The 11,514-nt window shown below is 49.9% G+C and overlaps 1 protein-coding gene across 1 annotated transcript in view; it reads left to right on the top strand.

Moving 5' to 3' along the window:
- The first annotated feature begins 1,061 nt into the window (after positions 1-1,061).
- Positions 1,062-11,514, top strand: part of ATP6AP2 (ATPase H+ transporting accessory protein 2) — a 19,556-nt gene continuing 9,103 nt past the window's right edge. The window contains 5 exon segments of the mRNA XM_025205097.1: positions 1,062-1,152; positions 3,124-3,254; positions 8,509-8,637; positions 11,102-11,197; positions 11,398-11,514. The exon segment at positions 11,398-11,514 is cut by the window's right edge and continues 24 nt beyond it. Coding sequence (XP_025060882.1) covers positions 1,071-1,152; positions 3,124-3,254; positions 8,509-8,637; positions 11,102-11,197; positions 11,398-11,514 — 555 coding nt within the window. The 5' untranslated portion in view covers positions 1,062-1,070.

The raw sequence follows: 11,514 nt of genomic DNA, 5'->3' as shown, positions 1-11,514 counted from the left end.
CAGACATCTTGCTGGGATCATTTGATCTTAGCACTATTCCTGCCCAGAGCAGGGAGGTTGGGTTCAATGACCTTTGGAGATCCCTTCCAGCCCTTCATTTCTGATTTAGCTGCCTCCAAAATTATTATATATTTTGGTGCTTTGGGTAAATCTGATCTCTTTTATTAGACCAACTAAAATTAGACCAAAACCATTGTACATTTTGAGCACTTTGAGTATCATTGCTTATACGCGGTACAAGGACCGAAATTACCGCCCAAACACCGTAATTACGATACCCCGAACACCTCTGGGCAGGTGACAAACGGGGCTCTCCCTCACGCTACTTATAGCCCGGGGGCGGGGCCTGCGCCCTGAGTGGTCCGTTTCACTGTCATTCAGACGGGTTCTGAGTCCGCCCCTTTCTAGGCCTTATGTGCGGGGAAGGAGAGCGAGCGAGCGCAGGGATTCCTCCATGTGGAGTGGTCAGTGTTGCTGCCAATCATCCATGACGATTCTCCTCCGGGCCCGCCTCACGAGACAGCTGTCACCTGCCCTGGGCCGGGGGAATTGGCGTAGACGGAAGGGGGAGAAGGGAAGGAGCCTCAACTCGCGCGGCAAGTGGGCAAATCAGCTGTCATTCATGCGCGTCTGGCGCCCATTGCCGCCTAGCCCCCTCTCACATTGTGATTGGTCAGGCTGAACGTCACTCCAAGGGAAGCCTTGCCTCCTCCCCGCGGCTGAGCAGAATAGTCCCGTGACAGCTTGGGGGCGGGCGTAGAGGCGAGTAGCCCGTTCGCTTGTCACTCATGCCACAATCCCGCCCAGTTCCTCACGGCCCCGCTCTCCGATTGGCTGGGGGGGCTATCCAGCCAGGCGGGCGGGGCCTCCGTGCGGGTGTGCGTAGGCAAGCGGCCCTGCCGCGCTTCCCTCCTATGCAGTCTCGTAGCGCCTTGGCAGCGGCAGCGATGCAGCGGGACGGGCTGGCTCTCTGCGCCCTGGTGGTGCTGGTGGCGGGTGAGGCTCGGAACTGGGCAGCGCCACCATTCAATGGCCCGGGGGGGGGGGGGGACACCCCCCCGGGGTGCCCTATGCAGTCTCGTAGCGCCTTGGCAGCGGCAGCGATGCAGCGGGACGGGCTGGCTCTCTGCGCCCTGGTGGTGCTGGTGGCGGGTGAGGCTCGGAACTGGGCAGCGCAACCATTCAATGGCCCGGGAGGGGAGGGGAACAGCCCCTGGGTGTGCGGGGCCCTGACACCCCCGTGACCCGTCGCCCTTGTAGCTGGCGACGAACCGGCTACTGCACTGGCCAAACCGGCCCGGTTGCGCTGGAGACCGGCGCGGTCTGGTCCAGCTGTTGTGGAGCCCGGCTGGTGCAGGCGCAGTGACGCCCGCGGGGGGGGAGGATCCGCCCCACGGGGGCGGTTGGGGGCTCGTGGCTTCTCACTGGCGGGGTCACGTGACGCCCCACCTCACGGGGGGGCGGTCGGGGGCTCTGCACAGTGTTGCCAGGTACAGGATAATTCTGGTATTTTGTACAATAATTTCAGCCCTTGCATGATCAGGAGTAGTAACCATGCTCAAAATGTAGAGAGTGGATTGAGTCACTCTGAGAGAGTCTTGACTGATTTTTGGGTTGGCTGTCAGCACTTCCTCGTGACCATGGATCCTGGTTTTCTCCAATTTAAAAAAAACCAAAAAACAAAATGAAATGATCCGGATTTTCAAATTTAAAAGGAGTAACCTGAAATCTACAGTTCCCGTGATTTAAAAATGAAATGTCACTAATATATAGAGATATGTATAGTGGTGTTTCATTTTGATCATGGAAAAATGTGGATTTGGGGTTATTTTCTGTAATCGGAAAATTGGGGATTTTTTTTACTGGAGAAAACAGGGATTCCAGCTTATGATGGCTTGCCCCCAAATAAAGAAATGCTTCGGCTTTGATGACCCAGTTCTCACTCTCTGCCAACTTACAATGAGCAGTAGAAAGTAAATAAGAAGGTGACTTATTTGCATATTGTTTCAGTGTGCCAGAGTTTTTCAGCAAAATTTCATATTTAAGACTTGGCAATGCTGGGCTTGCACAGCGGCCCCAATAGGTTGCTGTAATAAATTGGCAAAGTCGAAGTAGACCTGGTTCCCTTGGCCCTGGCATGTATGGGGACATAGCTCCTGTTTACTGTCAACCCCGGGCCTGCGTTTGTGGTCCTGAGCTAAGCTTTGCAATACCTTTCTTCAAGGTCAAAGGGGTTGAATGGATGAAAGAAAGCAGAAGGAAAAAAAAATCCAAAAAGAGGAATCTCTGAGTTGTGCAACTTCCGCACATTGTTGCGTTTGGGTCCTGTTGTTCTAGACACAAATTGTAAGGCAGCAGAGGGGATGGAAAGCTGCTTGTTGTTCACGGGCTTGAATTGCTGTGTTGCACAAGATGGGAAAATGCTTTGGGGCTCTTTTGGGGGCTTATTTTACATGGTATTTTTTTTAAGTAAGGAGGCCATTGAAATCCTAAGCTGAACAGAACCTACAGCAGTGCAGACTCTCTCCAGAAACACTGATAGCCCTCTAGGAAATTTGGAAGAAAAAACAAGTTGTCAGTCAGGAATGTATGCAGAAAGCACAAACTTGATGGGAGTTTGGATCGCTACTTTTAAATGTTCCTTGTACCAGATGCATGTTTCTTAAGGCCCTGTCTACACACACACAAACTTGAACGAAAGATATGTTTTAAATGTGTGTAGTTAAACTGTTGAAAACCTTGCAAACCTATACAAGTACATTAAACTTTTTGTTCGAAAGCCATGTTTTAGTAGCTGGCACCTTCCTTACAGAAAAGAAAGCAATCTCAAGATAATATACTTGAGACCACTACATTTCTATTACTGGCTTAGCAGTTGCCTTAGTTTTGTTTTTTACTGTGGCTTTCTTCATATAGAAGGAACTATTGTACAGAAATATGTTGCATTGCATCATATAAAGTAATACCTGTCTTCAGTTGTGTCCCTTAACTTAACTACTGAAAGGCCTGAAGAGTGAGACTTAGTCTTGTAATACACATTTTGATCCGGGGGGATGTTTCTAAGAAACTAATGCTTTACTGATGCTTTATCAGATTTGCCTGTCAATAGTATTTCTGTTTTAGGTGTCTTTGGGGATGAGTTTAGTGTTTTACGATCCCCCCAGTCTGTCGTTTTCCGAGATGGAAGCTGGCCAATACCCGGGGAGCGAATCCCAGATGTAGCTGCTTTATCCATGGGCTTTTCTATTGAAGAAGTAAGTTTTCAGTTTTAAGTTAAAAAAAGCTATGAAATGTAATATTCAGGCTGGTTATTTCTAAAAGCACTGAAATAGGCTTGTATGCAGAGCTTCTGTGTTGTGTTGGAATATATAGTAAGGACTAAGAAAATGAATCATCAAGATGGGATATCTAACACGTAACACCAAAATGAAACTTTTCATAGGTCTAGTAGTAGTTTAAATAATAAAACATTTACAGGTCCGTTTATCCTGTCATTTGTATTATGACTGAAAATGTCCAATTAACAGGTTTTGAAACTCACGGCCTCTACCCTTGCTATTTGAAAGTAGAAGCAAAACTTCCTAGAATAGAAGAATGTGTTACCTTCAAAAGTTTGTCTTGGTTTATCCCAGCCAGGCAGTTGGTCTATTACATATATCATCCACAATTTTTTTTTCCTCGCAGATAGTTGCAGTTGTTTAATCAAACTTATCAAAATAGTGTGGAGGCACTTACGATCTCCAGAACTAGCTTTGTTTCTGTCAGTTGTCAGAAGAGATCGGGGAAGAACAACTCCAGACTGTGTCAGTGCAAATGCTTTCTCCACTTGGATAAACACACAAATTGAAAGTAGGTTTCAGTCCTGACTAAAGCCTTCATCCTGAAGTGAGCTCCCGCCAGACTCCTGCAATTATTTGGAGCCTAAATTTATGTGGGTTTGTTTTTTGTTTGGGGTTTTTTTTTCCTTCCCTCTTAAAGTTTCAGTCAGCTTTATTAAAATGGGCATCTCTAATGAATTTTTTTCTGTAGCCCTCTCTACAGAGGATAAAACGAATCCTTTCTCTGTTTCTTTAAGGCAGGGGTGGGCAAAATATGGCCTGCAGGCTGCATCTGGTCTGCCAGGCCATTCTGTTGGGCCCACGGGGCCCCTAAAAAAAATTAATTTTCTAATATTAATCTGCCCTGGCTGCCTGTCAAAGATGACAGGAGCCAGGGGCAGTAGGACTGTGGCAGAACTAAGCCCCAGCAGCAAGTCCAGCCCAGTCCTACTCCCCCTTCCCCCAACCCCAGACAGGGGCTTCTGGCCTGGGTCTTTTTCTGCCTCGCTGCACCAAGGGGAATACAGATAAGGTGGGGGAGGCAGGGGAGGACTGCAGGCAATTGCCGCAGCCCCCAGGGCCGAGCTGGGCTGGCTCCTGCAGTCCCAGTGATGCACCCGGGAACTATGTGGTGCTGGCTGGCTGGCAAGCAGTGGGGGGAATAGGGAAATGGCTGCAGGGGAAAGGGACAGTGAGCAGTCATGTGGAGCGCAGCAACAGTTGAGCAGGCGCACAGGACCCACGCCGGTGCATCAGGGCCAGAGCCGGCGGCACCAAGAGTGGGGCAGCAGGAGCCCAGGCTGGCAGGTATCTGTGGAGCCAGGTCAGGCTGCGCCAGCAGAGAGAGAAGGGAGCTGGTCCAGCTCCATAGGGCCCCAGCCAGCTGGGATTCCATGCTCCTGCCGCCCCACTCTAGGCCCTGCTGGTGCTGGTCCTGGTGCACCGGCGTGGGTCCCGCCTGGCTCTTGCTGTACTCCAGGCTCCCAGTCTCCCCTGCCTCAGCTCTGTGGTACAGGCCGGGACCAGCGAGCGCAGCCTTGACCCAATTGCCCCGCTCTCACCCGTCTGGGCTGAGCAGCAGCGGTGCGGAACAAACAGGTGCTCAGTGCAGGAGCAAAGCATCCCCCTCCCTGTGGCCAGTGCTTCCTGGTGCAGCTTTCTGGAGCCCACACAGGGCTGTCCTGCGTCTCCCCTCCATCACCACTGCCTCTGGGCTGCCCTGTGGGGCAGCAGAGAGCAGGCACAGGCAGCCCCACGTGGGCTCCAGGCAGCTGCACCAGGGAGGGGCCACTTTTTTCCCCCCACACTGAACAGCAGTTTGTTCTGCACTGCCACTGCTGAGCCTGGGCCTCATGTCGGCTCCGGGCTCGCCCATCGTTGCTGAGCTGCTGCAGCAGCAGCTGGGCGAAAACTGCTGCTCAGCTCTGGAAAGCGGCCCCTCCCCATTTGTCGCTGCCAGGCAGTTTTTGCTGCAGCTGCCGGGAGCCTGTGGTGCAGTGCCTTCACTGCCACTTGTGGGCTGCCCTGCAACTGCTCCACACAGTCATTGCTGCCATGCTGGGCAGCACAGAGGCAGCAGTGAAGGAGCTGCACTGCAGTCTAGTGTGGCATGGGCTAGGGTGGACGCAGCTAAAACTACCTGGAGGCAAGGGAGGCGGGGAGCACTTTCCTCCATGCTGAGCAGCAGTTTCTGCCCAGGAGCATGGGGTCTGGGCCAGCAGGGGCTGTATGGAGCTGGGCTGCGATGCTCAAGCAGGGAAAGGAGCTAGCCTGGCTCCATAGATCCTTGCCAGCCCAGACCCCATGCTCCTGCCGCTCCATTCAGGGCCATGCCAGCACTGGCCCTGGTGCACCAGTGTGGCCCCGTGCTCCTCCCCCCAGCTGTTGCTGTGTTCCATGCGCCCACTCACTGACCCTTCCCTCCCACCCCTGCCTGCCACAGCCCTGTATCCATTCCACTCCTCTCCCCCCTGCTTGTCCACCGGCAGCTCCAGCACCACCTGGTTCCCTGCTGCATTGCCAGGATTGCAGGAGCAGCTTCTGCATGTGGTGGTGGTGTGGGGGGGGGGGGGGGGATGTGGAAGTGGCAGGAGAAGGACAGTGGTGGCAGACGGAGGGGGGTGTGGGGAGCAGCAGCAAGTGGGAGCACGGGGCCTGCGTCGATGCCCTGGGGCAGGAGCACAGAGCCCAGGCTTGCAGAAGCACTGGCAGGGGCTTGGCCTGCTGTGGGCAAACCCTCCCCCTCCACCCAAGCCACAACCCTCCCCCTGCACGTTCACAGCCCCCTACAAAATCCACATACTCCCACACAACCACACCCCCCACACCTGTCCGTCCCACACAGACACCCACATCCTCCCCCAAACACCCACAAACATATACCCACCAAGCTATTATACTAGCACACGCGCACGCACACATGCATGCACGCACCCACCCACCCAGCCAGGGCAAAAATATATTTTTTTAATGAAATTAATTAATTTTGTAGTATGTTTGATTTTTAGAATATAACTTGGTATTTTTATGGTTCCAAGATAGCAAGCTCACTTGCTGAAAGGAGTACTTCTGGGGTGCAAGGGGAGACCTTCTGGTGGCAAAGGTCAGGGGTTAGGGGGTGGGACTTCTGGTGCCAAGATGGCGACCAAGGGACAGGGCACTTGTCAAGGGGTGGGGCTCTTGATGACTTGCCAAAACTTGGTAAGCAACCACCTGCCCAAAATAATTGCCTGCCAGTGCTTTAAGGAATATACTGGGGACAATTTTTAAAAGGCATGTTACTTGATCTTTTTACATTTACATTTATTCATAGTATCATAGTGCTTAGGGTCGGAACGGACCTAAACGAATCATCAGGTCTGACCCCCTGCCCCAGGCAGGAATGAGTGCTGGGGTCATAACACCCCAGCCAAATACCTACCCAGCCTTCTCTTGAAGACCCCCAAGGTAAGAGAGAGTACCACCTCACTTGGGAGCCCATTCCAGAGCCTGGCAGCCCTAACTGTAAAGTAATGCTTTCTGATGTCCAGCCTGAACTTTCTCTAACAATTTGTGATCGGTATTCTTAGTAACCTCTGGTGGGGTCCGGGGGAACAGAGCCTCACCCAATTTCTGCTGGTCCCCCTGGTGAGTTTGTAAATGGCCACCAGGCCCATATTCAGGTTGAGAGAGTTTATATACATGGAAAATTATCCTTAATTTGTACTTGTGACAAGTGGATGAGGAGATATCTTTCATATTACATTTTGCTAATATACAATTTTGTGTAAAATAGGTCCAGCTCGTAATACATTTTTCTGCAACATGGAAGGATGCTTTAACTCTCCCACTGCCTGAAAGACTTCGCCTATTTAAATGTCAGAGTCATTGGCTTTTATAGTTGTACCAGAAATATCCAAGCAGTTAATTTTTCTTGTTGTGTTTTAACATGTTTTTATTAGGGGCGCACCAGTAAAGATTGGGCAGCAGGCACTGCCCAGCTGGGGTGGGGCATGGGATGGAGCCATGGGCGGCTCATCCCATGGGGCAGGGAGGGCAGCTCCTGCTGCTATGCGCACCCCTGAGGCCGGCATGGGGGCCATGTGCCCCCCAGACTTGTGCACGGGGCTTGAGGCCAGGGGGTGTGCCAGCCTCTTCCCAGTGGGGGCTGGGCTGGGTCTGCACTTGGGGTGGGTGGCAGCACTGGGATGGGGGGCTATGGGGTGGGCTAAGGCCACCCCAGAATTTGCCATAGTCTCCCTCCCAGCGCTGCTGCCACCCATCCTGCCCCTGGCCACCCCAGTGCACAGCTCTGGCCTGGCCCCTGCCAGGAAGAGGCTGGATCAGCCTCCGGCCCCAAGCCTGCAGCAGGCAGCCCGTGCTTGCCCCGTACACAGACCCAGGAGGCATGTGCCCCCCATGCCTCTCCCAAGGGCACTGCCCCCCTCTGCCTCCAGACAAGTTGCTTGCAGCTCCCTCCCATACCCTGCCCTACCCTGCCCCGGCTGGGAAGTGCCTGCCCTAGCCCCACTCCCTCCCTCACTGGGGGTCTCAATCTGCCCTTAGCCCCTCCCTTCCCTCCACAATGCCCCTTGCTCCCCACATACTTACCAGCTGGATGCTGCTTTCCAAGTTGCCTTGCTGCATTTCTGGCTGTGTGCATGCTGCAGCTGTGCACAGGGCACTTATCAGTGACATCATCGGCCGCATCAGCCAAAAAAAGCCGATTGCTGATAATGTCGGTTTTCCTTTTATCGGTGCTGATAACGACATGGACCGATATTTTAGTACATCTCTAGTTTTTGTCTGAGTAATTGAGTCTTGAATTAAAACTATTTCTCTAATTATTTGCATACTTGAAGCTTATTACTTCCCTCAAATTATGGGCAGTGCCTGTTAAAGTCTCTGGTAAGTGGAACTCTGTGCAGCTGGTAGAGTATAGTAGTCTTGCCTGTGAAGCTTGGCTTTGCACTGGAGTAGGAAGTTTAATTAACACTATATGGAACATGAATGATGATTTGGCTCACAATGCCCTTGTCTCAGAGAATTATACATTTTGACTTTTTTTCTCCCAAGTCTCCAGTATGCTCTCTTATAAAAAAAAAAAAAAAGTTGATAGCATAATGAATTCCCTGTATTTGTTTGAAAAAGTTTTGTCAGGTGTTTCATTTAAAAAAAAAAAAATTTTTTTCTGCATCTGAATTTGTTACAGGACCTCTCCTGGCCTGGGCTTGCAGTGGGGGATCTGTTTCATCGTCCTCGAGCTACAGTTCTGGTGACAGTGAAGGGCGTAGACAAACTGATGCTGCCTAAGAATGGAATTTCTTACCCAATTGAGAATGTAAGTGTCCATGTGCTGTGGTCTGGATTATTCATACTTCATTAGGTTTTTTTAGTTAATACTCAAAAGTGTGTGTGTAGTGTTTTATATTTTTTCTTCTTTTTTTAAAGAAAAATTAAAACACATGCGCTTACTAGTAAGGTGTGGTGTTGTACTTCATGTGACTTCAGAAGATTCAAAGCCAGAAGGAACTGTTAGATGTCACAGGCAATTATCACTCATTTGATACTGCTAGATTTTACCTTCCCAGAGGACGTGCTTTATCTGTCTAGTTTTGATTTGAAGACTTCAGGAGATGGAAAGGCTGCTACTTCTGGTAGCTTGTATTGTGTGTTAATAACTCGCTATTTAAAAAAGTGCTTTATTTCTAAACTGAAAAAGGCACAGTGAAAAGCAGTATCTGAAGCCAAATAAATTCAGCTACGTTAAAGGACCCTTTTTCCCAGCGCCTACCGCGTGAAGGTATGACAGCGGAATCAAACTGTCTCCTAACCTCCTTTTTGGTAAAGTTAAACTTCAGTTTAAAGCACCTTGAACCATTCTTGGGGTTCTTATGTACACTCTGGAGGTTTTTCCACAACCTTTAGAGTGGTATTATCAGATCTGTGTTTCAATTTTGGTCTCATCAGCATGAGGTTCCCCACAGGTCAGGAAATTTGGTGGCAGGAGAGCAGTGGCCATTAATACAGCCTGCCTCCCCCACCAAATTCCCAAACCTGGCTGGATTATAACCCCTTCCTCCGTGGGGCTAGTAGGAACCCTTGCTTCTGCATTGGGGCTGACCCCTTCCCTCCCTGCAGGGCTGAGCTGGGGCCTGGCCACGCCCCCTTCCCCCTTGTTGGGACTGGGTTGAGGCCTGGCCATGCCCCCTCCCACCCCAGTAGGGCTGAGCCCCACCCCCTTCTCTTTCTGCAGGGCCATGTTGAAGCTTGGCCATGTCCCTCCCCCCCCTAACTGCAGGGCTGGGCCATGCCCCCTTCCCTCTCCATGGGGCTGGGTCAAGCTCCTTTCCCTTGCAGTGCTGTGTTGAGGCCGACCTTCCCCCTGCCTCCCTCCACACGACCAGATGGTGCCCACCCAGGCACTAGCTTAGGAACACTTGCTGGATTTGGCCCACAGACAGACTGGGCACTGCCAATCTAGTCTGCCAGGCACAGAGGTTGAGCACCACTGTATTAAACTGTGATGGTCTTTTAGCCAAATCTGTTTGCTTCTTTGACTTACAGAATCACAACTTGTAGGCCATCTAACACATTTTCATGCGTTTCCCTTGCAGTTTTTTCTCAGTTCTGGGAATCTTATCCTTCAAAAGAACATATTAACTGAAAATACTGCTACTAATCTCTTAAAGTCCAGATCTGCAAAATCTTCCTGAAATTTTACTAGTTTATTCTAATGCACCTTTATATCCTAAGAGTTCATTCAGCCTGGACAATCACAGTTGGGTTTCTTTGGGAACCCTAACTCCAAATGTCTTAGCATCTTTTTTGTAGGTTAACTTGTAAATGTTAAGTTGATGTTTCACTGAAAACATCTTCTCTACAGTATATATCATATTTTTCATTCTTTTAGGTCTTATGTATTGAACAGAGGATTCTAAATTAATTTGTTAAGCCTTTGGGAAAAGTCTTTTTAAGATGCCAATATCTGATCCACAATATACATAAACAAATCTGTTGCAGGCTCCTGTGTGTATATTTTTTGCAGGGGGCAGGGTGGAAGGGGAAGCTCCATTTTTTGTTGTTTGTTAAAGTAACTATGGCAAAAGCTCTGTTATCCAGCACCCATGGGGAACAGGGAGTGTCGGATAACCAAATATGCTGGTTACCTGAGAGGCATCCTTGCCTGGTTGGGTCACCATCCCTTCTGGTACGCCAGGCTTTTACTCCCTAGCGTCAGCATGCCGGGGGACAGGGAGGGGGACCCTGCACAGGCTGCTTTGCCCTGGGCCATGGCCCAAAGTGGGACTTCTGGTTTCGCTTTTGCCGCATCGACTGGCATGCCAGTTAATAGAACGTGCTGATTAATGAGGTGCCAGATAACACCATTTTTACTTGTATAGTACACCCCCAGATTGTTCATATCCAAGTTGTTCACACCCTGCTTAATTTGCAGCAGGTTGCCAAATAAAAGATGAACCCTACAGGTTGCAGCTTTTCCTTGAAAGGGCACTGTTTCTCTAGTCAGTTGGATCTCATCAGCAGTTCTACACAGCTGGTTGGAGAAGCACTTTGAAATAAGCCACAATACTCAGGTGGAACAGCTCAATGGTCCTTTGCAAATGTTTCCTGTGGTTGCATATGGCACCTAGCTTGTTTGTCTTCATCTTTGTGAGGGCTAGAAACCTAAACCCTTGAACTATACAGAAAGTCCTGGTATCTGTTCCAAGGAACTCCATTCTTTGCAGTCAGGACTTTATTCGTTTTGGGCCGTAATTTCTTATTGGGGCTTTATTATGTTTCAGGCTGTACCTTTCAGTCTCGACAGCGTTGCAAATGCTATTCACACCTTGTTTTCTGAGGAAACTCCTGTAGTTTTACAGTTGGCTCCCAGTGAGGAAGTGAGTATATTCATTCTCTCTTAAAACCTCTGAAACCAAAGTTAAGTTTTTTTTTTCAAGTATGTGGCTGAAGCATAACCATTTGATTGTCTGAAACTACATGAACTGGAAAGCAGTTGCACAAGTAAGAATTAATTCATAAGGCTGGAAAAAATCTAAGCTGAACTATTCTCACATTAAACAATGGCTGTTTTCTCCAGAGAGTATACATGGTGGGAAAGGCTAACTCTGTATTTGAGGATCTTTCTGTGACACTGCGACAGCTACGAAACCGTCTATTCCAAGATAACTCCATTCTCAGTTCCCTTCCCCTTAAC

Source organism: Alligator sinensis, unplaced genomic scaffold, assembly GCF_000455745.1.
Source record: "Alligator sinensis unplaced genomic scaffold, ASM45574v1 scaffold243_1, whole genome shotgun sequence".
Classification (NCBI taxonomy): Eukaryota; Metazoa; Chordata; order Crocodylia; family Alligatoridae; genus Alligator; species Alligator sinensis.
This window is presented reverse-complemented; position numbering and strand designations above follow the sequence as displayed.